The 26,329-nt window shown below is 37.9% G+C and overlaps 2 protein-coding genes and 2 pseudogenes across 9 annotated transcripts; 3 read left to right on the plus strand and 1 right to left on the minus strand.

Annotated features, from left to right (window-relative positions):
• Positions 1 to 1,130: 1,130 nt before the first annotated feature.
• LOC125194903 (uncharacterized) lies at positions 1,131 to 5,634 on the minus strand. Its single transcript, XM_089056776.1, has 3 exons — positions 5,555 to 5,634; positions 1,676 to 2,185; positions 1,131 to 1,136 (listed from the first exon to the last, which is right to left on the minus strand). Exons 1-3 carry the CDS (start codon positions 5,570 to 5,572, stop codon positions 1,131 to 1,133), a joined length of 534 nt encoding a protein of 177 aa, XP_088912902.1. The 5' UTR covers positions 5,573 to 5,634.
• A 2,879-nt stretch (positions 5,635 to 8,513) lies between these two features.
• LOC125194207 (Protein kinase superfamily protein) lies at positions 8,514 to 12,368 on the plus strand. 6 transcript variants are annotated; one of them, XM_048092296.2, is made up of 5 exons: positions 8,514 to 8,579; positions 8,697 to 8,758; positions 9,578 to 10,685; positions 10,902 to 11,357; positions 11,938 to 12,368. In XM_048092296.2, the coding sequence occupies exons 3-5, from the start codon at positions 9,933 to 9,935 to the stop codon at positions 12,208 to 12,210; spliced, it is 1,482 nt and encodes a 493-aa protein (XP_047948253.1). In that variant the 5' UTR covers positions 8,514 to 8,579; positions 8,697 to 8,758; positions 9,578 to 9,932; the 3' UTR covers positions 12,211 to 12,368. The 6 variants fall into 6 exon arrangements, with proteins under 6 accessions (XP_047948253.1, XP_047948256.1, XP_047948255.1 ...); XM_048092299.2 differs by having other exon boundaries at positions 8,528 to 8,758; positions 9,578 to 9,655; positions 9,744 to 10,685; XM_048092298.2 differs by having other exon boundaries at positions 8,528 to 8,758; positions 9,578 to 9,655; positions 9,764 to 10,685.
• A 363-nt stretch (positions 12,369 to 12,731) lies between these two features.
• On the plus strand, positions 12,732 to 15,632 carry LOC125194188 (eukaryotic translation initiation factor 3 subunit D pseudogene; annotated as a pseudogene). The gene is made up of 2 exons (XR_016128853.1): positions 12,732 to 14,511; positions 15,395 to 15,632. The product of XR_016128853.1 is annotated as a eukaryotic translation initiation factor 3 subunit D pseudogene (transcript).
• A 5,963-nt stretch (positions 15,633 to 21,595) lies between these two features.
• On the plus strand, positions 21,596 to 24,096 carry LOC125193615 (VQ motif-containing protein 4 pseudogene; annotated as a pseudogene). The gene is made up of 2 exons (XR_016128854.1): positions 21,596 to 22,247; positions 23,931 to 24,096. The product of XR_016128854.1 is annotated as a VQ motif-containing protein 4 pseudogene (transcript).
• The last annotated feature ends 2,233 nt before the right edge of the window (positions 24,097 to 26,329 follow it).

A 26,329-nucleotide genomic window follows, 5' to 3' on the forward strand; every position in this document is an offset into this window, starting at 1 on the left:
TTATTGGCCTTGTGCTACACATTCACACACATTTTCTCCCACTTATACTCAAAGCAGGCTTTGGCCACTATGTACTCAAAACTATAATTCTTTAAAAGAATCTACCAACATAGTTTTCTAGAATACATAAAACGAAAATATACTTGTAATTTATAACCTTAATTCTTGCCAAGGAGCACGATAATTTGATCAAAATATTTCTAGGCCCTTTGATCCAGTGGAATAATTTTATGTGCCTTTCTCAAGTGCACTTATACATATTCCTCTAACAAAATCCACTATTTTGATCATTCTGAATTTCTACTAATTAAAGTAGAATTCTTATAGCAAATATAAAGTTTTAATCATGTCGAATATGATTCCAAAAACTTTAATTATATAATACCAACCTAACTTGGTATTATTCTTGCTATATAACTTGTGATGTAAATTTATGCATGAACATAATTACCTCATCACAATGACTAATTGGAAATTAGTCCTTATGAGAAAATAAAACCGAATGATTGCATTCTTTGTTTTATAGTCATAAATTCCAAGAGTTCATTTATTTAACCATTTGTTGTGATCTTTAGAAATACTTTCTTTGGAAATCCAAAAGTAATTCTAATTTAATAGCTAACTTGGAAATGTCTTTTAATGTTATTAGAGTCTTAGAAAGTGTGCAATTCATCACTTCTTTCATTCTAGGGTGTGAACCCTTTTAACTCTATCAAACATTACTTTAATTCCATTTATGAATATTCTATGAGACAAAATTTAGCTCCCACTTTTAAAAGTAGAAAAATACTAGTCTCAATATTCTTTAAGGCTATTAAAACAATTTAAATAGTGCTTGGAGTTAAATTCATCCTAGTTTAATAAAATGAGCTATGAAGCTCTTATTAAACACTTAGAATTTATTCATTCATTTAAGAAAAGCTCCCACTATTTTAATTATCACTTTCACAAAAATAAATAAAACAATAACTAATCAAATAGTCAACTCTTGGCTTGGAACATTAAAACAAATTTAATGTGCACACTATATTTACTACACAAGAATTTCTAGTATTTATAATAAATACTTATCTTGTTTCTAGTTGAATTTAATTTACTTGTCTTGTAATCAATTACTGTGATTATTTTTCTTACACCTTTATTTGAACAAACACGATCATTAGATAATTTTATTTTGTATTGAATCCATGTCGAACATTAATGTTCTATTGACTCATCAACAAAATAATGGTTCAAAAGACTTAAGGATTAAAGAAACTTAATAATCAATATTTCTAGAAGAAAACTTCATAATAATTGAATCAACAAATTTAATCACAAGTAAACATTTTGATATTAACCATGTTACATTTGATGTCATAAATAATTGGATAATCAAAAATTCATTTATCTAATAATGCAAGCATTATAAAATGACATCGATAATCCAAAAACACAATTGATAGTCTAGGAATAAAATTCCACATCAATAATCCATATGATATCAAAACCAAACAATATCAAAAACTCTTAAAATTCAACAATGTAAATAAAGCAAAAATAAACTCTTCTGACTTGAACATGATCATCTCGAAAGTCCACCCCTTCTTTTCATCTTTGTTTGAGCAATCACAAGCTTGTTATAAAGCTCCAAAAACGAAAACCTTTTGTCGCTAAACAAAATTTCATTTCTGACTTCATTAAAGCTATCTGGAAGCCCATCAAGGATCATTATCTGTTGGGTTTCTGGGTCAACTTTCCCCCCCGACAAGTGAAGTTCATGGAAATAGCCATGCATGACTAGGACGTATTTGCCCACATCATGGCCCTCTTCCAATACCTCTCTCCTTAAATGCTCCACAGCGCGACCAGTTCTTACCTTAGAGGACTTTTCTTCAAACCACTTAGGCTTGTTGACCAACGGCCTTTTGGGTTTGTCAAACCTCTCAAGGGCATTGCCAACACCGGCTAAAACGAAGCCCTTGAGATGACATTCCGCGGTATGCCACTGATCACGAAACTCCTTGTCCTCTCCTTGTAGATGGTATGTGGGCGGACGATTCTTGCTGAGAATCAACCTCAAGTCATTGATCAAACGATCAACATCAAGCTTACTTTTCCATTCCTTAAACAATTCAGAGTCATGCTTCCTCGAACTAAGTATGGCATAGTAAATATCCCAAGTATCAATCATCTTTCGTTCAAGCTGAAAATAAATACCAATAATATAAACATGTAAAATTTCAAGGAATTGCAAATAACCACAAAACAATTCATCAATTTTACATCCACAAAAATCAAGCACAAACGTTCTTCTACTAGGAAGCCGAGTCTTATTCATGCAAGCAATCCATTATTTTTACTGGCCACAATGTCGACAGATAGTCCAGAGACCATAAGAATGGCATGGCTGACTAACAATGCTAAAGCGTATAACCATAAAATTAAGCACTAAGGATTCTTTACTTGTGCGTGAACTCCTCTAAAGAAAGGTCGAACCGGACAAGCACCTCCTCCTATAGCTCCCTCTAAGCATTATTAAAATACAATCCTTATAATTTCGCAGTAATATTGCTCCGGTAAAGACCAGTCGCGATATTACTGAAAAACTAATTTTACGATTTTAATAACCTTTATCTAGAGAAGTCCAAACTTACGAACTGGTAATGTTGCTCCCGTAAAGATAGGCCGGTCACTACTTCGCACTAAGACCAATTTTATGGAGGCCATATACAAACGTGTTGTAATTATCGCTTCATATTTTCTTGTTGGTGGTTTTAATAGTTTAATTATCACTTAAGCAGATAAGGCAGGTATCCACATTCAAAGAATAATTAAACATGTACTAGCTATGCATGCAAGGCAATAAGTACATAGGCGATGCACGAGTTAAACTAGATTTTAACAAATAAAATCATAACTCAAATTAAATACCCATCTTTCATCAATAAAACATGTAAACACATTTACAAAAGGTTCACATAAACATAATGACGAAACTTGATCATTTAATTTAAGCATCTAAAATAAACAGATAGAATTAAAATTCTATCTTCACATAAACAAGATTATCTAGACTTAAGTCCAATCTTAAACAATCATACATTATTAGTTAAAATAACGTATCTTGATTATTATAATCACCTTTTAATACTATTAGGATTTACTTAGATAGAATTAATCCATCCTTATCCTAAAATTAATGTCTAGGTGTATATCATAAAAGATTAACTAAGTCTCAATTTAAAATGCCCACTTGGATATATAAATCCGCATTTATCCAATTAAGACTAAATCCATTTAAAACACACCAATTAAATTTGAGAATTAAAATTCTCTTAGCTTTCATAAAATCACATGACACGAAGAATCTTATTACATCTTTAATTCAAAATGATGTTTTCTAGATGAAATAAAATTCACCTTCATCAAAATTAAAGACAAAATTCAACTTAATAAATAATTAAGGATTTTAATAGCAAAATTAATGCTCTATGAATTTTCATACCTTTAAATCACATTTGATTTTATCTAGATGAAACAAATTCACCTTCATCAAAATTAAAGATAAAATTCAAATTAAACTAGGAATTGAATTCCAATTAAAATCCAACTAATCATTTAACACTTTAATAAATTAGGATTTAAGTAGCAGGTTAATGCCAAATGAATTTTTCACTTCTTTAATTAATCCGATGTTGTCTAGATGAAATAAAATTCACCTACATCATATTAAAGACAAAATTCAAACTAGGAATAGGATTCCAATTAAAATCCATCCAATTATTATACATGTAATTTTCGAAAATTTTGAAGGTTTAAAACAATTGAAAAACTCATGTCTTTTCCTTAGGTATATATCTAGGAAATAATTCCATAACACACCAAATAAAATATAGACAATTTTCAATTAAACCTTAAAATTAAAACATGAAAGCATATTAAGAGAATATTCTTTAAAATTCCATCCAATTAAGGAAAAGCCAAAAAAATAGATCAATCAAAATTGAATTCCCTTATGTTAATTATCATGATATTATCTAGATGGAAAGAATCCATCAAAATCAACTAATTAACAAATTAAATCAATTTATTTGACCTAATTATTCCAATTGGCAAATTTTTAAAGAAGACAATTATTCTCTTTTAAATTAGAATCTTGACTTAATTGCAAAATCATTCTAATTTCCACAAGATATTTTAATTATTCTAGGTTTAGGATTTTAAACCACAATTATAAATAACTTGTGCCTTAAGAAACAAAAACACGAAAACGAAAAACGAGACGACGCGACGATGCAACCCAAAACCCTAATTAGGGTTTGGGTCGCCACGGGCCTCGCAGCAGCTGCTGCTGCCGCGCCCGACTTCCGCCGCCTCTCGCGACTGCCGCCGCTGCTCCCATTGCAGCGGCGCTGCTGCTGCTGACCGCCGCCGTCCGTTGCTGCCGCTCCCACTGGAGCAGCCGTGACTGCCCGGAGACGACGTCTCTGCCGCTGACTTCCTGAAGACGTCGCTGCCATGGCTGGATCAACAAGGATCCATGGCTGCGGCCTTCGTCGGCGCCGCTGCTGCTGCCCGCCGCCGCCATGGTCGCCTGAAGACGACCTCTCGGCCGCTGACCTGGTGAAGACGCTGCTTTCAACAGCTTTACAGCCGCTGACCGTCGACGAGGCAGACCGTCGTTGCCCCTTCTCACCGGATCTGGATCGGCGATCCCCGATGAAGGCAACCCGGTTCTAGAACACATCTAGGGTTTAATCCCTTGCGTTCCTTTTTCTTTTTCCGATTTAATTAATCTTGATTTATCGCGGTCGCTTCGCTTGACCGCGATCTTAAATCTTAATTATTCGTTTCTCAATTTGTAACAATTCTTTTATGTTCATCACATATGCATATTTAAACATCTAGCATTTAAGCAATTTAAATCATTCTAGCATATTAAGAACATAAAACTATAGATCTAATGAATACTTGTTTAGATCTATAATATTCTTGTGAAAAACTTGAATAAAATCCAATATTCATAATATTCTTTCATCGATCCAAGTATTCAATCATGGACCACTTTATTTCTTGTTTCAAAAACATATATTCACTTAAACACATACATATATGTAATCAACAAACATATAATCTAGTACATATTACTTAGAATATATAGATCTAATGATGTTCATCATAGATCTAGAATATTTTTGTGAAAAACTTGAATAAAATTCAAGATTCATAATATTCTTTCATCGATCTAGAACATCATATCATAGATCCAAAATTAAATCAAGAAAAACATAGATCCAACACACATTGCATTATTTTCGAAAATCCCAAGTTTTAACACTACAATTTTCGAAAAATTCAATTAATCAAATACATAATCAGAGCCTAAAAAATGGCTCTGATACCAGTTGTTGGGACTACCGCAGCGGAAGACACGGAAACCAAACAGGTCCTAGAACGGATCTATTTAGGTGATTATGCATTCGACTCCAATTTCATGCAATTAACATAGATCTATAGATATAACATCAAATAAACACATAATCATGCAATTTGATGTAGATTCGATTGTTACCTCATTTTGATCCATCATAGGATCGAAGTTGCTAGCTGCACCACCCGGAGATCCTTGGTTTATCGACTGTGAATCTTCCAACCTATTCACTAGTCCTTGATTCTCCATCCGTGTGGGCGGATCTTAGATAATCAATAATAGTCTTGAAGAGATCTAGGGAAACCCAATCACAAACTCAACATTGTCTTGATCTAATCCTATGAATTAGGATAGAACAAGAACAAAACAAAACCCTAATTCTCCCACGTGCCAAGGCATGAAAACCGAGGCAAGGAGAGAGAGAGAGAGCCGGCGACGGCTTCTAGGGTTTAGGGAGGAGTGTTGTGAATTATGGTGTGCTAGGGTTTCCACATCTCATCACTATTTATAATGGACTTGTTGGGCTAGGTTGGGGATCCATGGAATGACTTAAGTGTTGGGCTCACCCATTAGATAAATTACTAATTAAATCAAATGACCTATGATTTAATATATTATCAATGGAATATTATTTTATTCCACTAAAGAATAATATTGCACTCCCACTTAAATCACCAAATTACAAATAACTTGGGTCCATTTTATTTTATAATATTTCCCGCGTTTAAGATTATCTTGATCCGTCAATTTAATTCTTTTGTCTGCTATGTGACCAGAATTAAATTAATTCTCCAAAGAGTTTTTCTAGTTTGAAACTTTATTTATTATTCGTGGAATAAATTCCAACTGCGCAGATTTCTGAATAATAAATTCCTCTTTCAAACAACTCATTGGGGATTACCCTTGTAGGGATTTAATCATACCACACTGGGCACGCGAATTCTATGAAATAATATTCCAATACCTTCATGTTATTCAATTACTACCACCCAAGATATCATGAACTTGAGTTATGTACAAACTCTCACATATTGATAAGTCAAAGTGGCGTTTGATTGAATAAACAATATTGATATTAATATCATAGACTAGAAAATACTAAACTTTCTGAAATATATTCTTTCAGTAGATAGCAATAAAGAATACATTTCGGATTAGATCCTTTCAGTGCTTTACCACACCGGTGTTACTAATCTCTTCTTAGGTAAGAGAGAATTATCACAAACACCGCAACCGTACCAATAGGTAGCCAAAGCCTATCTAGGTTGTGAATACGTTTTTCTTCTTACTAGATCTGGCCAAGTCCCCTACTGGAAAACTCATGAGGAGATTCATCGAATTTCCCTACTTGACCTTCTTAGTAAAAAGCCTTAGACTTGTTTATCATATTTCAATAATAAACCATTATATTATATTATTTATTCTCATAATTAGGTAAACAAGTGGACGTGGCGTTTCTCGTATACATGCACAAGCTGACTGTACAAAGGCATGTACGCTCGAAGCATCTTTTAGTATACAAACCCCAACATAGAGTACTCTATTTTTGTGTCTAACAAGTAGCAAAATTGATTTATACAATAGCATTTCAAGTTTCAAACACTAGACCTAATATTGGATTGAGTTCCATTTTGACTGACGAGATTTGGTGCTTGTTTCGTGGTTAAAATTGGCAAAAAGTATGGGTATTCAAAATTTTGAGGTAGAAAGTGATGTTTCATTGGTGCGTCCATGATTGTAGGGAACTTTGAAGTGACCATCAATTGAAAATCTATAGTACGGAGAATGCAGAGTTTGTTACATAAGTTTGACTTAGGGCATCCACAACAGTGAACTAGCTAGTGCCCTAGCCGCCGCATGCCTCTAGGGCGCTCGGCTAGTCCACTATTGTGACCGGCTAACACAAAGGACGAAAGGGAAATGCCCGAGATGTTGGGCGTGGACGAGGTCGGCTAGCCGATCGCTAGTCCACTATTGCGGACGAGCGATCGACTAGCCGATTTTTTTTTAATCTTTTTATATGAAATACCCTATTCCCATTTCATTTTTTTATATTTTCTTTTCTCCAATTCGTTTCATTACTTCTTGTTGTTAGTGTTTTTTTTCCTCGGGAGGACTAGGGCATTGGCTAGGATGTTGAGAAGGGCATGGTGATGTGGCATGAGTAGTTTTTGGCAGAACTATTGCTAGGTTGTGGCTAGGGTGTTGCTATTGTGGATGCTCTTAGTGGTGCTCAATAACGTACACAAGGAATGGAATTTTGCTACTGACTTTCTGCCACATTATGCATACAGTTTCATGAATGTGTTCATGTTTAGAATCCCCTCGTTTGGGTTTTAATATTTGATTAATGCATGATAAATTAAGTGTTTCTTATGTCCATTAGTTTGTTTATATAATAAGGCTCTATCCACTTTATTTTTTTTTATAAAAAAAAATACTCTCTCCGTTCTACTAAATATGAAACATTTGGGAATTGACATGAGATTTTAATGTAGTGTTGTTTTCTGATTTAATGAAGAGAGAGTAAAGAAGTAAGAGTGATGAAAAAGTATTGTAATTTTGTGAGTTAATAAAGAGAAAGTAAATTAGAGATAGTTTCCCTTTATAGGAAATGTTTCATTTTTAATAGGACAGAGGGAGTATATAAATAGCCATAAATTAAACTTTGCAACACGTGTTAGGGAATTAATAGCTCATATATTATGCAAATGCAAGTACTTTTAATAGGAAAATATACATGGTTAAAATTTTTAGTACTTGCTTAATATATGAGCTAAACATGAAATATTTTCCGTTTGTACAAGAATGGGTATAATGAACAAAATATTAATCCAACGTCGAAAGATCTTTATCCAAAGCGCGTATTCTCTGTTGTGAGTGTGTAAAAATCTATAAAAAAAAAAGGTTGATACATATTACATACTCTGCATATATATCTTGTAGAAACGTGGACATCAATAAAAAGATACCGATAAATAAATCCATAAATGGCTCGGAAAATTAAGATAATCTCAAAATCAATAGTAATATAAAACGATAAAAATTGCTTTTATGGTTAACAGATTAAATTGAGCAGATAGATATAAGTTTGTTAGGTTAGTACTACACAATTTCCGCAAAGAAATTTTATGAATCAAAACTCCCAACTTTTCCGAAATATTCAGTTGAGCCAAGCTTCTTCCTCTCAAAAATTAATGCATTGTTTACCTTTTTATGCAAAAATTTCAATATCAATTCAAACCCTAGAATTTGATTAACCAATCCAAATTTCCCCACGCAGCCTCCCGCCTCCCATTACTGCGGCGCCGGAGCGCCGCCACCGGCGTCGAGCGATTCTGCCAGGTAAATTTGTTATTGATTGAAGTTAGGGCTGAGAAAATTGGGGATTGGATATTTGGGGAATCGTCGTTTTCAATTCGTTACGAAGAGAAAGGATAAAAGTAAATCCCAGCTTTTGCTTTTTAGGTAGATTTTATAATTTTAGATCCAATTTCATGCCTCTCTCTCTTTACCTCCGATGTAAATCTCTGAAATAGCGACTTTTGTATTCCTCCTCCTCTTTTCTCTCTCTCTTTCCACTATTGACTTTTCAAAGAGTGGACCCTACCCTACCTCACACCAAAACCATCACGCTCCACTTTAATCGGGTCCACCAAGGAATCACTCATCTCTCTCCGTATAAAACACGTATATTATAAATAACAAAAATATGTGAAAAAGGAGGAGACTCTGATTCATGTGGCGTTGATATTGAATTTGTGATTATTCTATATGGACCTCGACGTTGGGAAAATTATCTTCTTTTATTTGGCTATGGGGTTTTTCAACCCAAGCATCCTTTCGAGTTTTTCTTGAATTTGAAGACTAAGCATATTTTTTTTGAGAGATATACCCTTTTGGTTAGTCAAGATCCTATCTTTATGTACTTAATCTCTTTTATTGATTTTTTTGGGGGCGTATGTATTTTTATTGCGCCAATAATTAATATTGTTTGGTGGGTACTGCGGTATTATAATTTATAATGATAATGATGATTGGAGTTTCTTTAATTTCAAGCCATTTGAGTACACTTTTGGTGTTATGCTATATTTAATTGACTCTCGCCGTGTTAGCGTGTTGAATTTTATTTTATTTTTCATTTGCTCTGCGGGTCATTACCAGGCTTTGAAGGAAGGTGGAGTTTGACTTTGAAGCTGAAAGGGTTTTGATTCTGCTGTTTTGTAGCCAGGTTTTGACGAGGTATGACACAATTTGGGTAGTTTTTGATGGATTTAAGATTGATACAGGGATTGTTTTGCTAAGTGTATTGTGTGTGCTTGATTTTTAGAAGTGTAAGATCTGTTGTAGGAATCGATATCGATTTAGTTTTGATGGTTGTTGAAGCTTGATGGAGATGGAGTTCGATTCCTCTCTTTTCCTAGTTTGATGGGGTTGTTTCTGGGATATCGGTATTTTGGAGGAAAATCTTGATTGAGAAGTAGGAATCGGTAAATAAAAGTAGCTTCAGCTTGCAAGAATGGATGAAGAAGGTAGTTCTTGGATTAGGAGAACAAAATTCTCTCATACTGTTTACAACCGTTTGGATACTTCCAGATTGGCCTCTATTTCTGTTACACCTCTGCCAACTCGAGGTCGGAGTTTGAAAAGACCCGAATCGTCTTCTAATTTGCTGAAAGCAGGCCCGAATGTTGTCCAAGTTCAGCAGAGCCTTGCCAAGAACAAGCACCGGGCTGTGTCCCCTGCCCCAGAGGTGAAGCTCTCCAAAACCTTTGAGGAAGCCCGGTCAAACCAGAGGCGATTCTCGACCCCGCATCCCCGTGGGAAATATCAAGAGAAGGGTATTCATGGGAAGTTGATTCCTAGAGATTCCCTAGAGGCTACTCGTACTCCGAAGATTATTGGGTCGAATTCACCAAGTGATACTAGTCCCCTTAGGCACTTCACCTCTATTAAGTTTCATGATAAGACGAAGAGTCATAAGGAATCAACTTGGAATAAGTATTTTGATCATGGTGCGGGGAGGGTCACCTCTGTGGAAACTGCAGACGAGCATACAGTTGATCTCTCCAAGTTATTTCTCGGGTTGAGATTTGCTCATGGGGCACACAGTCAGCTTTACCATGGGATTTATATGGATGAGGCTGTTGCAGTGAAAATTATCAGAGTTCCAGATGATGACGAAAATGGAGCACTTCGTGCTCGGTTGGAGAACCAGTTTAGCAGAGAGGTTACTCTCTTGGCTCGTCTTCACCATCCGAATGTAATAAAGGTACTCGTGTCTGAGTAATCCTTTAATTATCTGGTTATTATTTTCTCTGTTAATGGTCAAAGAGCTTAGCAAGGTGTGTTTTTGTCATTATTAAGTTCTTATACTTTCTTGAGAAAATTCATATGCATTGGTGTGTAGCTTGCCTCCTAATTTCAAATATTGTATTTCGATTTTGGATTAATACATGCCTGATTTTTAAATTATTTTTGGATGTAGTTCGTAGGGGCATGTCGGGATGCACCTGTATATTGTGTCATAACAGAGTATTTGCCTGAGGGCTCCTTGAGAGCTTACTTGCACAAGCTTGAGAACAAAACACTTCCTTTGCCAAAGTTAATCTCCATGGCTTTGGACATTGCAAGAGGACTAGAATACATCCACTCTCAGCGAGTTATTCACAGGGATCTCAAACCAGAAAATATTCTGTTAACTGAAGATTTCCACCTCAAAGTTGCTGATTTCGGTATTGCCTGCGAGGAGGCTTGCCGTGATCTTCTGGCGGATGACCCAGGTACTTATCGTTGGATGGCTCCTGAGATGATCAAGCGAAAGCACTATGGGAGGAAGGTCGATGTATATAGCTTCGGTCTCATTCTTGCGGAGTTTGTGGCTGGTAAAATCCCTTATGAAGATATGACACCTATACAAGCTGCTTTTGCCGTGGTGAATAAGGTACGACTGTTGTTCTTTGTTAGCTGCGTGGTTTCTTCTTGTGCATATTTTGGGTGTACATGATATAGCATATATTGGCACAATGCTATGCAGATGCATCATCGTTCTGATTTAGTATATTGAATTTATTAGCGCAGCTTGAACACTTGTTTTATTGGCTAATTTGAAACTACTTTTAGACTATGTTTTGTATTTTTTCCGTCATCTTCTCCTCCCTTTAGGTTTGGGAGTTTTTTAAATAGAGACTTTATGGTCTTATGTATTATAGCCGAATGTCTAATCCTAGCTTGCTAGTTTGTTATAAGACACCCCTGAGATAATTTAGTGGCCATTAGGTGAAATTCTCCGCTATAAAATCAAACTATAACTGCTGGTGGACGATGGATTTGGCAATTTAGGTTAGAAAAATTTCCGGAACACCAAAGATGTGAGTATGTTGATCATTCTATATTGAGGAAACAAGTCGACGATGCAATTTGTTTGTGTATTTGGCCTTGTTATAGTCTCAAATTTCAGAATATCCAATTGTTGACAATGTTATACTAAAGCAGGGTTGGCTTGTCTAATTCTTTATTTGCAGAACTTGAGGCCTTCTATTCCCGTAGATTGCCCACCTGCCATGAAGGCTTTGATTGAACAATGTTGGTCTTCACATCCTGACAAGAGGCCCGAGTTTTGGCAGATTGTGAAGGTACTTGAAGAGTTTGAGTCTTCACTTGCTCGCGACGGAACCCTGAAACTTGTACAAAACCCATGTCATGACCATAAAAAAGGGATGCTTCATTGGATTCACAAACTCGGTCCGGTGCACCAGACTTCTTCCTCCTCCATGCCCAAACCTAAGTTTTCGTGATTGTTTTGGGTCATCTGGGTTTTGTAGTTTTAGTAGGGGTCCGGTTGTAATTAAAAAGGTGACAATAAATGTTGTTTTCTTCTACTTCATTTAGTTTTGAATATTGTAATTTACATTTTAGTTGATTCCGAATTTTTAGAGTTGATACTTATTTGAAAGCTGTGCAATCATTTCTGAGTCATTTTCTTTTACTTATTATATATGTTTGCAGTTTTGATTTCTTTTGTTGGCTATGGTTATGCAAAATTGTAAGTAGGTGCTTTTGATTTGGCTAGGTTTATAATATGCTTCTTTTGATGATCTACTGTTTAAATTATTGACAATTGACAATCTTCCACTTGTGTATTTTAATATTAGGATGCAAACTTACTTCATAATCATATCTCCTTTCAAAAAATTGGAAACATAAAATAAATAATTTAACATTTATGGGCCCATAAAAAACAAAGCCCAATAAATAAGCCCAAAAGTCTCATTAAAAGCCCAAATGCCAGGGCTTTTATACAGAAAACCCTAAATCCTATCTCAATTTCACACAGCAGCAACAATGGTAGGATTCGAAATCGGTGCCGTGCCTTTCAATCCCGATGGCTGGGGTCCGCCGGACTCCGCCACCGCCGGACTCTCTGTCCCCAACCACCCCTCCAATGTTCCTTTCGCCCCCTTCTCACGCTCCGAGAAATTGGGGCGCATCGCCGATTGGACCCGGAACATGAACAATTCCGGCCGCCCCGGATCCAAGCAGGGCGGCTATCACGGCGCAGATTCCGCCTTCGATTTCTCCGGCGACGACTCCTTCGCCACCCTCGCCGCCGATGAGGATTCCTCCTTCCGCCTCGTCGACACATCCGCCAAATCGCACCACCACAACCCTAACCGCCCGAAATTCAACCCTAGGTGGCGATTCAACCCTAACCACGCCCGCTCGCAGCTCCCGCAGCGCCGCGACGAAGAGCAGGAGGCAAAGAAGCGAGATGCCGAGAAGGAGCGCGCGCGCCGCGATCGGCTGTACAACGCCAACCGCTCGCAGCCGCAGCGCCGCGAGTCATCGGTGTTCAAGTCCTCCGTCGATATCCAGCCGGAATGGAATATGTTGGATCAAATCCCCTTCTCGAGCTTCTCGAAGCTCTCCTTTTCGGTGCCTGAGCCTGAAGATTTGTTGATTTGCGGCAGCTTAGAGTTCTACGATAGGTCTTACGATCGGATTACCCCGAAGAATTCCCGTCCCTTGGAGCGATTCAAGAGCCGCAATTTCTTCAAGGTCACAACCACTGATGATCCTGTGATTAGGCGTTTGGCAAATGAGGATAAAGCGACGGTTTTTGCTACTGATTCAATTTTGTCGACACTTATGTGCGCTGCTAGATCAGTTTACTCGTGGGATATTGTTGTCCAGCGCGTTGGAAACAAGCTATTCCTTGATAAGAGAGATGGATCGCAGCTTGATTTGCTAGCCGTGCACGAGACGTCGCAGGAGCCATTGCCTGATACCAAGGATGACATCAATTCCATGCACTCTTTGAGCGTGGAAGCTGCTTATATCAACCAGAACTTCTCGCAGCAGGCTTTGATCAGGGATGCAAACAAGGTGACTTTCGAGGAGCCCAACCCCTTTGCTAATGAAGGCGAGGAAGTGGCTCCGGTTGCTTATAGGTATAGACGGTGGAAAATGGCCGATGATATGTATCTTGTCTCGAGATGTGAGGTGCAGGGCGTGGTGGATATAAACAATCAGAGGTCGTTCGTGACACTGAACGCATTGAATGAGTTTGATCCTAAATATTCTGGTGTCGACTGGAGGCAGAAGCTCGAGACACAGAGGGGTGCAGTTCTGGCAACTGAGTTGAAGAACAATGCAAATAAGTTGGCGAAATGGACGACTCAGGCTTTGCTGGCTGGTGCCGATATGATGAAGTTGGGGTATGTTTCCAGGGTTCACCCGAGGGATCATTTCAACCATGTGATATTGGCTGTTGTTGGATACAAGCCAAAGGATTTTGCTACGCAGATTAATTTGAATACTTCAAACATGTGGGGGATTGTTAAGAGTATTGTTGACTTGTGTATGAAGTTGAAGGAGGGGAAATATGTGCTTGTTAAGGATCCATCGAAGCCGCAGGTGCGGATCTACGATGTGCCCCAGGATGCTTTTGATAATGATTATGTAGAGGAGCCATTGCCGGAGGACGAGCAGGTGCAGCCTCCAGCTGAGGATGCAGATGGTACTGAAGCAAGTGCCACTGTTGATGGAGCTGCCGATGATAAGGATGTTGCTAAGGAAGTTGTTGCTGCTGCTTAATGGTAACTATGTTATACTTTTTCTTACTGTTTCCTCAGTAGTTAGAAGTTTTAATTTAAATTTCCCTTGCTTGCTGGTAGTCCGACAATTTTTGGCCTATGCTAGATTTTTTGAAGTAATCATCCCCATAAAGTGAGTTTAGTTTCTGTATTGCACCCTTCAAGTATAAGTATAAACTGAGGTGATTGCAGTAGGAAAGTATTAAATGTCATGATTGCTGTAGGATTGTTTTAAAGGAGGTGATAATATTCATGAGGTGATTGCGCTATGATAGTATAAAATGAGGGGACTGCACTGGAATGGTATAGAGTAAGATGGACTGCCTCAGGGCATATCACTAGTTTGGGTTGGCTCTGATTTCATATTTTCTTAGCAACAGTCTGGACTAGTATCATGTCAGACTAACAATTAAATAATAAATTCAATATAAATGGAAGATTTGACATAAGTTTTGACATGGTTTCATGACTAATGAAATTCTCAGTCAGAAATTTTTCTAAAATCACTTTATTACACCATTCATATTCCTTGTTTGGTGTTATTACTGCTGTTGTATCAACAATTAAACCGATGAACTAAACTATAAATTTATTTGTTACTGTTTTTTCTTTGGTCTATATGTTTCTAAGGGTTCTCTCTACTTTAATGTGGTATAATTATTTGAATGAACTTGTTTTTATCTGCATAAGTTCTATAAGATCCCACTTCAGATGTTGTAAATCCGTTTTCATCTGCATATGTGAATGATCATTTCTGCTTGTCTTGAGCATGCTTGCTGGTTTTGCATAGTTTGAAACCTTTGAATCAAGAGTTTTCTACCATGACCGTGTACCAATATGATTGTCTCTCACATTCCATAATTTACATTGCTCTTTACTTTTCCAGGCCCCACTCCTCCCGTTGGAACAGTGCCCGCCCACAACAAATTAGTTTTGTTCAGCTGAAAGAAAGAGATCTGGGATATTTGCGACTTCCCTTGGTTGGAGTATTTATTTGATTTCTCTCTAAAACCTCGAGTACAAGAATATTTTTTTTTGTTGTCGGATTCCCTGTTTTCTAATTTTGTACCTTGTGTACCTCAGAATTATGTTTTTATATCAATACTTGGTTGCATTGTCTCTTCCATGATCTAGTTTATGAGTACTACTTCATTGTGAAAAACAATGATAGGGATCTCGTGTTTAATTTTAAATCTAAAACGAATCGGTTTGTGTTTATTGAATGGGGAGTTTTGGTTGTTCCAGATTAAACTTTCAAATTACTTTATGTTGTAAAGTTCGAAATTGATTTTGTTACGAGCCAAGATTATTCTGTTATAGCTGGGAGGGTAACATAGACTTAGAGCATCCCCTATGGTAAATAGGTTAGGCTTGTTTTTCTCCTACCACATTATCCGGTATTAAAATTCTTCCTGTCACAGGACAAGCAATTGAACAAGCAATAGGCTAGCCACATCATTAGCATTATTAAAAAAATAACTAAATTTACAGAATTAAACACAAAATACGAAATTAAATTTACGACATATACGGGAAAAATTCGTTAATTTTATTTAAATAAAAAAAAGTACATTAGCTAAAAATAAAAAAAATTACATAATAAAAAAAAAATTCGGGCTTCCACACACGAGCCACCGCCCCACTCTACTCCTCGTCACCGTCGTCGCCGTCCTTGCCGCCATCCCCGCTGCCACCGGCTGCACCCCCGGCATCTGAGCCCGCACCTGATCCCCCCAACTGTGCCGCGAAAGTACCCAAATCGACCCGCATACTCTCGAGCATTGAGTGAAGAAACTTCTTCTCCTCTGGGTTGTGGAAACCGCCGCTGCTGCCGCTATAATCACCGGCATAGTTCAACCGCTGCTTCTTCGGTCAGCCAGCATCGACACCCGCCCGGAACTTCTCGGAATCCATCATCGCCAGATAGCAGTTCCAGTAGGTGAATTCCTTATACAGCTCCCGCACGGGAAAGGCTTTCTCTACTATCCTCCTGCAATCCTCGTCAGTCTGGCCACTGGTCTTCATGCGGAGGGCGTTGGTGTACAAGCCCGCAAATCGGGAGACCGTAGCCCTGATTCGCTCCCACCCCTTCCGGCACTTATCCCCGGTGTATGCCTTCCCATGCGGGCAATTCCTCTGGTAGGCTGCTGCAATTTTAGCCCACATGTTGACGATCCTCTGATTGTTCGAAACGAGAGGATCGTCACAAACAGACACCCAAGCCTTGAACAGCGCGACGTTCTCATCATCCGTCCACTTCCTCCGTACACTGTCGTCATCAGCCGGCTGCGACGACTCGCCTACCACCTTTTCCCCTTCTTATTCTTCGGTGCGCCCTGACCCGCCCCCGCCCCTGACCTACTCCCTCTGTCTGAATGGGAGTGTCTCCGTATCGAACGCCCGGTAACAAATCCTCTATGGAGAAAGTGTCATCTCTAGTGAATTGCGTCTCCGCTGGGGTCGATGTGTGGGAAGACGCAGTCAAAAAATCAAGAGTGGGGTGATAGACATTGCCCCCCCCCCCCCAGGGTCACGAGCTGCACAGGTTGCATCATCTATGGCATCTGCCCCACTCCCGGCATCATCTGCATCCCGGTTCCCCAACCGGGCATCATCTGCGTACCGGGTTGCATGCCTGGTACCCCCTGCCCGCCACCCTGCGCAATCATCTGCTGCCAAGGGTACATGTTGTAGTACCCGCCGCCCATCTGCCTCTATCCCGCTCCCGCGGGTGTCGTGGGAGTTTGAGTCCCGTTCGTCGCTGGAGTAGACTCGTTGTTGTGATCCATTTCGCGTTATTGCTCTTGTACAGAAATTAAGAGAGAGAGAAAACTCGTTAAAACAAGTGGTGCGAATGAAAATGACGTGAAAATCGCGTATATATAGTGTTTTGAAAATTTAATAAAAAAAAAAATTGCGCTGACCGATCGCTCGCCGATCACCAACCTATAATGGCGGCGAGCGGATCGACGAGTGCATCGGCCAGCGTCCGAGAATCGATGAGCGCTCGCTGAAATTCTTGCTGATTCCGCACTCACCGGTTACAATGGTTCGGCGAGCGGACCGGCTAGCGCTGAGTATCGGCTAGCCGGTCGCTCGCCTATTACTGTGGATGCTCTTATTAATTTTATGTGACATTGTCATCCAGAAATTAGAACCAAGTTGACCAACTATTGTCCTCTGCCAAAAGAGCTGCCGTAGAACCCCACTGCTGGCACTACATAAGTTTCAACAAATTTCATCTCCACCTACTTGACTTATCTTAGCCCCATATATTATCATCTTTGTTTTTCTTTCTTTCTTATATTGTTAATCACATGCAATTTACTACTACCTCAATTTTATAGAAGATGCCATGCTTATGGGATGATAGATATTTTATTTTGTGTGCTGGATAGAAAATAGAAGGGTATAATTTTTATATTAATGCAAAAAATATTTTTTTCTGAAAATGAAAAACATGACCTCCTTAGTTAGATAAATTTTAAAAAAATGAGATATCTTTTATGACACGAAAGGAATACCATTCATTTTATTTTCCCACTACTAATTCAAATTATTAAGAAACAATATCATCACATTGGCTTTAAGAGCCATAAATTTATAATACTAATACTTTATTAGACAAAGGGTATAATTCATTTGAAATACTTTTCATTTTTAGGACCATTTCTTTTTCATTTGCAATCTCTTATCATTTCATTCCGTTCTCTTAATTAATAACTTTATTTTATGCTAAAAAATCAACTTATGTTTATGCACTTGAATAATATTTTATGTTTAATTATATGCTCAATTTGATGCTTACAATTTTAAATTTATTTTATCCAGTTATTAATCGTTCGAGAATCTAAACTTAATCGTTTAGTTATATCTTTTTATGTTTAAAATAATAAACAACGCAGTATTCCATACGAAATTTTAGTTTTAATTAACCAAATTTGAAATATATATCTTTCTATCATCTGTCGCGAGTATAAAATTTGAACAATATAAAATATGTATAAAAGTATATTTTTGTATTAATAAATAACTTATTCCTAAAAGAGTTGTAAGATTATTTTTATTTCAAACACATACACATAAATTAAAGGATAAAAGAGCAATAAGAGCATAGAGAGAAATGAGAATAAATAGAAATGATCAAATTTGCCTTTCGGGATGAAAGGGGTGAAATGTGGAAGACAGAAAAAGTATATCTAAATTAGTTTCATGAAGTACCGCAAACATGTATCCTATATTCACCCGAGACCAAAATTACGGTTCACTCAAGCAAAGATTAAATAAGTTTCAAATTAAAACAACACGAACACACATTTTGGAACACTTTTGGATCTTCAGACTTTAATAACCAAAATTTGTAGATTGTTATGATGCAACAATTATTATGAACGAATTAATATACTAGTACTAGAATAATACTCCTTCCGTCCCGCTTTAGGAGTCCCAGTTGAGTTCGACACGAGTTTTAAAAAATGTAAAAGAAAGTTGGTAAAAAAGATAGTGAAATGTGGGTCCTATTTTTTTATATTAGTTTTATAATAAAATGTGAGTGGAAAAATGTTAGTGGAATGTGGGGCCTAATACCATTTATGGAATATTTCAACCGGGACTCCTAAAGTGGGACACCCAAAAATGATAAACCGGGACTCCTAAAGTGGGACGGATGGAGTATTCTATAGGGGGTGTTCGGTTTACAAGATTGTATCTCGTGATTAAATATGTAGTATGTTTAGTTCATGAGATTTAATCTCACAACCACAACTCAATCTTTGATAAATAATAATAGGATAATTAGTCATAGCTAACCCCTCTAAACTAAAATATTTTACAATTCAATCATAGATTATACATTGATACTATGTTACCTATGAAATCAAACGCCACCTATAATTAGGGAATAAATATCATATCTACCAAAAATTAGATAAAACTAATAAAATTTCTAAAGTTTATAATTGTGCGGCTCTCAAACTTGAAAACTTTCATACATGGTCTTCCCTGTACAATTACTTGTGCAAATTCATTTACTTTTAAATTTATAGATCGCATAGTAATTATATGCAATTGGGCTAGAAATAGGAGAAATCATTATATAAATTTATAAATATAGTGTATATGATCATTTTCGTGGAGGTTGATTTTAGATTTTTGTCCCACATTAAGCTGAAATGCAAGTAGTTACTGGTCACACTTAGCCCAATCGCATTCTTGACATCGTCTTACATAATTGTCAAATTTCGCGAATTTTTTGATTTGTTTTGTTTATAAAGATTCATTTGATTAGGCGTATACACTCTATGATTTAGTCAAATTTTAATATGGTTTCAATTATATTGACTAAAGATTCTGGACTTAGCTAACTACGTCGACGACAAACATCAGTAATGCAGTAGCATAAACTAACTAATGAAACAAAGCATCACAAAATACCAAAAGAGAAATACAGACGATAATAAACAATAAAAGACAATTAACAAAAAACATAAATAGATATCATGGTGTTCAGTGATTATGATCTTGCAACACCATGATATCCAAATAATCTTCTAACTCTGTATATTTTTCATACGAAAATTAAAATCCTACTACTATCTATATATAGTTATACACACTGTCAACTAATTTGATTAGGTAAAACCCACTCCCAATCAAGAAATATTAGATTTATAAGATACATTTAGTTTCAAGCAAGTCTGATTTTAAATCCGTTATAAGTCTATCTCCACGGCTCAATATTATCATTTATTTACATGAATTACGGTTCGAAAAATATATACTTTCGAGTCCAAACTTGAAAATCGCAATCAAGTATATTAATCTTAAGATTAATATGAAAACGATGTTAAATACTCCCTCCGTCCGCGAATAAGAGTCCCGTTTTTCTATTTTAATCCGTTCACGAATAAGAGTCCCGATTCACTTTTACCTTAAATGGTAATAGGATCCCACCTTCACCTAACTCATTCCACTCACATTTCATTTAAAATCAATATATATATAAGTGGGACCCCATTCCACTGACTTTTGCTTATAACTATTGCAAATTATTTGATAGGTATCAAAAGCTAAGTTAAAGTTACCTCAAAAATCAAGAAATAAAATTCCTAAATAAATGAACTAACGGCGGATACATGTGATTCTAACTTTTAAAGCCTTCAACCTAGTTAAGTGTGAACGAAAACGACATTAACTCTAATATGAATAAATCTGCGACGAATATTTGTGTCAAGACTGTTCAACTATAGATATACATAAAGTTAGGTGATACTACTATTATAATTTGTTCATAATTAACATGGAGTATTATAAACTAGTATGAGTGTTAATTTATAATTTAGAGCAAATTATATATATCCAAAACTGTGATTATATGCATAGCCAACAATATTAAGTCTGTGGATGTTTTTCATTTTTTTTTCATTTATTTATAATGAGTTGGTATAAAGGAGGCGACTTTTAAACTATTTTGACCAAACAAAAGGTGTATACAACTATAGATTGTATTAATGTCTGTGGATTACAGCGATGATTTGTATTCCTTCTTGGAAAGTCTTTGAAGTAAAACACAAAGATAATAAATGATGAAATGTAACTTATTGGTAAGATGCTACTTTCCAATTAATAAATTTAAGTTTAATAAATCACCACAATTATATGGTAATTTACCAACTAATATTGATCATATTTATAACAAAAGACCCAAAAATTGGTACTAGTACATTACTTTCTCAATTAAAATAAAACTACTTATCTTAAATTATGTTTAATAATTATTATAGTCAAAGCCGATTTCTTTGAACTTTGAACTAAGAAAAATGGTGTTTAAGAGAAGAAATGCTATATTTAATACTCCAACATGTAATATGATAGTGTGATTCAAACAAAACTTATATTCATACTTTATAAGCTCACTGAATTACAGAAACAAAAATGACTTGGTGTAAATTTAAAATTAATAAATTTATCGACTATTCAACTATATTACCATATTTTTAGTCAATGTAAAATATCGTGTTGATACTATCTTACCACCCCACCCAATGAAATAGTCCTATTTCTAACCCAAAAAAAGATAGTAGTTACAAATAAATCTCACCTATAAATATATATATATATATCTATTATTTCTGTTTCATTGAGAAAGAAAAGAAGATCTGTGAATGGAGCAGTACAGCTCCAGCAGCTCCAGCAGCGGCGTCCACCAACCGCCGCCGTCGCCCGTGACCCGATCCGAACCCGACAATCCATACCCGGCAACCTTTATCCAGGCTGACACCTCCTCCTTCAAGCAGGTGGTCCAAATGCTGACCGGGTCCACCGGCCGGCCCGACGCAGCCCGACACGCGATCCCGCCCGTCAGAAGCGGGCCCCGCAAGGACAAACCCGGATCCAAGCTGTACGAGCGGCGCAGCGTCCATAAGAGCATCAAGATCAGCAGCCCCGGGATCCTCAGCATCCGCCACGGTCTGCTATCGGGTTCGCCCCGGCCCGGTATGCTCTCGCCCAGTATTCTTGATTTCCCGTCGCTGGCGCTCTGCAGCCCCATCACGCCGCTCGTGCCCGACCCGTTTAATCGGGCCGTGGCTGCGGAGGATAGGGCGATCGGTGAGAAGGGTTTTTATCTGCATCCGTCGCCCGTAAATACTCCGAGAGATTCGGAGCCCCGCCTTCTGCCCCTCTTTCCTTTGACTTCACCTACACTTTCCGGGTCGTCGTCAACTGATGTGGAATCTTGAGTGAGTTTTTTTTTTTTTTTTTAATATTGATAATTTGGAATTGATGAGGGAAAATGTGATGTTATATTATATATCAAAAAAATGAATTAGTAATTACAACAACAACAAAAAAAAAAGTACCAACTTTGCTTGAATTTCATTTATCTTGATTTCTACTCGACCATTTATGTTTTGCCTACTTTCTGTGACGATATTTTGTTTATGCTTTATTCTTTTTTATTTTTTGTCTTCTTTTCCCGAAAAAAAAGAAGAAAAAATTCCCTTTTTGTTTGCATCGAATGAGAATTTGTTTTTATGGTTTTTCTAACTGTTAAATAAATAATGCAGTCATTTATAATTTTGAATATTTTATTTAGACTGAAGTTGTAAAAATTAAATAATTAAGTCTCGAATGATTGTATTAAATTTTCCACGGCCAATCTAATTCCTAAGTAATTATGAGTTGGGCGAACTCCAAGTTTGAATTGGAAGAGTATGCGATTTTCTATTTAAATGAGTAATTTATATCTGTGAAATGAGTATTAATTAAACAATTAATTGATGACTTGAATTGAGTAAGACATTTAAGAAAGTTAGAAAGGGGTTAAACACGCAATATTTTATTAAAGTGTTTGAAATAACTTCGATTTATGAAGTGTTCAAACTTCACAAGAAATTGTTAATCTGGAATGATATTAGTAATATCTTTTTGACTTTACTTTGAATACAAGAGTTTTGAATAAAAGAGTTACTTGGCCTCCTTTTTTCAATAAAGAATTAAAGATGAACAGATCAATTTGATTTGGATAAGCAATGGCTCATTTGTAAGATTCATATAAAATTCAATAGGATTTTACGAAATTAATCTATTGGGGTACCTATTTAAATATGGTTTTAAAAATTTGATCGTGCGCGCGCACATGTCTATATACTATAATTAATGATTCATCAATAATTTAATTAATTGGTACTAGTTTCATTGCATAAGAGATTATCTAGATTAGAAATAAAATGTGATAGGATATTAATGATCTAAATAGTTGAAAAAATCATGAATTTGTCAAATTTAACTCGTTTTATAACTTCAAAAATCACATAAGTTTAGGTTTGTTGGTAATTATTCCACAGCAAATTTCTTGATGAAATTGTATCTCGTATAAAAACCTGGAAATTCATACATGGATGTCACCACCTATGAAAAACGATGTTGTCTATTCACAAAGAAAATGACATCGTTTGATTATAACATATCTATAATATATTAGTATAAGCAAGTGATCATTTTTTTACCGTGAAATCGTTGCGAAAAAAAAAATTCCAAAATTCATTATTTTCCCAACTGATTTATAAAGTTTTGGAACATACTATCAAAATTTTACAAATTTTCATGTTTTTTTCCAGTAATTTTCCCAACGGATATTATGTTATTGTTGTTAGAGCATCCATAGTACCGGCTAGCCGATTCGCGGCGCTGGCCGCTCGGCTAGCCGAACCATTGCAATCGGCCAGCGGCGAATCGGCCAGAAAATCGGCGTGGGCTAGCCGATTCAGGGGCGCTGGCCGCCATTGTGGCGTGCCGATCGGCCAGCGCCTATTTTCAGTTTTTTTTTTTTTTTTGAAAACCTATATATACGCGATTTTAGTTTCATTTTCATTTGCACCACTTGTTTTAACGAGTTTTCTCTCTCTAACTTTCTGTACAAGAGCATCATCGAGCGATTGACAACAACAACGAGTCCAGTCTGGCGACGAGCGGCTCTCATACGCCCACGGTACCCGTGGGATCTGGATGGGGCCAGATGGGCGGGCAGATGGGCCCAGAGTTTAACGTCCCTTGGGGGCAGTTGATGGGGATGATGGCCGGAGCGCCGGGGGAGATGCAGGGGGGAACCAGGGGGGTATGCCGTGGGGGATGCCGGGCGGGGGGCAGGGGAGCGGCGGGCAGTCAGCGCCGGGTGGGGAGGTATGCCCCAGATGCAGCAGCAGATGATGTAGCAGATGATGGGAATGATGTGGCAGGGAGGGATGCAGCACGGTATGCATCCCGGGATGCAGGGTCACCGGGGGAGGGGGTGACACGGCCTATCGTCCCTCTCTTGATTTTTGACGGCATTGTCCCACACGTCGACGCCAGTGGAGACGCAGTTCACTGGCGATGACCTTCTGTCATTGCATGATATGGGGACCAATCTCGGGGATCCGGACACTCCCGTTCCATCGGGTCGGGCCGCGCCGAAGAAGAAGAAGACGAAGGGGAAGGCCAAGGCGGTCGGCGAGTCGTTGCAGCCCGCTGTTGACGACACCCCCACCCGGAGGAAGTGGACGGAGGATGAGTACGCCGGGGTGGCCAAGGCGTGGTTGACGGTGTGCGACGATCCGCTGGTTGCGAACAACCAGCGGATCGTCAACATGTGGGCGAAGATTAGAGCTGCCTACAGGAGGAACTGCCCGATCGGGAAGGACATCAGCAGGGAGGAGTGCCGGAAGGGGTGGGAGCGCATTAGGGCCGCGGTCGGCCGTTTTTCGGGGTTGTACGCCAACGCCCTCCGCCAGCTGACTAGTGGGCAGAATGAGGAGGATGCCCGAAGGATAGCGGAGAGTCAGTTTCCCTTGCCGGGGAAGTACAAGGAGTTCCACTTCTGGGAGTGCTATGTGTTGCTGAAGGACTCCAAGAAGTTCCGGGCGGGGTACGACGCTGGGTGGCCGAAGAAGCAGAGGCTGAACTATTCCGGCGACTACAGCGGCAGCAGCGGCGGATCCCACGACCTCCCTGCGGATGCTGAGGAGTTTCCGTCCCCTCCATCCGTTGCTCGTCGCCCTCGCCCGGTTGGCCAAAAGCGGGCGCAACGGGCAGCGAGGGGAGGATCCCCCCTATCGCCCCATGAGGTCATCTCGGCCCCCCCACCCCCCACGCTCGCACACGTTATTATCGCGTGCAAAGACGGAGGAACGTATGTTCGCGGTCTTCCAAGAATGGAAGACCGCAACCGACCCCACGGAGAAGAGGTTCCTCTACTCGATGCTCGAGAACATGCGGGTGGATTTGGATGCCTCGAGGGCACTGGTGGGGGGTTCAGATACCCCGGGTGGCGACGGCGACGACGAGGAGTAGAGAGTGGCGGGGCTCGTGTGTGGAAGCCCTTTTTTTTGAAAAAAATCATGTATTTTTTTTTAAACTATGTACCTTTTTTTTAATGAAATGAATGAATTTTCCCGTAAATGTCTCGTAAATTTAATTCCGTAATTTAATCGTAAATTTTATTCCGTAAAATGTAGTTGTTTTTGAATTATTTTTATTGCGGCTGGCCTATGGCTGGCCTAAATCTGATGTGGCATGTGGATTTTTAGTGCTGCTGACGTGACAGGGAGAAAGAGTGGCTGGTCTATGACTGGCCTATTACCATTGTGGAGGCTCTCAGTTTCAAATATTTTCCCTAGGTTTAATTTGGAATTTATTTATTGTGAAAAAATTTGGTTAAAAAGGAATTTCGTAGTACTTGAGTTACACTCCTTTTCCTCAATCGAATTATCCCCTATAGGAATTTGTTGAAACAGAATTTATGAGGTTATTCACTTGTAGAATTTCAGAAATTTTGCTCTTTTTCTTGTTTCCTTTTTTATTCTAGAACCCAGGGTGAAGTTTGTAATTAATGTTTGAATAATTGATATTTCACTTTTTTATAAATATAATTAGTATAGATAGGGATTACACTTTGTGAGGTCAATTTTTATTTTATTTTGTTTTGACATTTTTATGAAGATAGGAGGAAGATCTTATCGCCAAAAATTACATGATGCAGCTGAGTTTGGGGGTCAAATACGCATCGCATGGACAAATTCTGGAAAGTAGTTTTCTTGGCAGTTGATTAGTTGTGTTGATTAAAGTCGATTTTTTTTGCTACAAAATAAGGCGCTATAAAAATATTACTTGAGCAGTTGAGCTAGCAGGCTTTTGTGGACTTGATGGTTGTCCATCAATGCTAATCGAGTCATTCTAGGACTGATGTTAGGAGCCTTTAGGTGCTGGTGGACGTTACTCAACACATGTAGTCCAGGTTGAGCGACGGATGACTACACACGATCAAGAGCGATGGACTTTAGCA

The sequence above is a fragment of the Salvia hispanica genome, chromosome 4, assembly GCF_029641045.1.
Source record: "Salvia hispanica isolate PSC_SH4W2 chromosome 4, Shi_PSC_v1, whole genome shotgun sequence".
NCBI lineage: Eukaryota > Viridiplantae > Streptophyta > Magnoliopsida > Lamiales > Lamiaceae > Salvia > Salvia hispanica.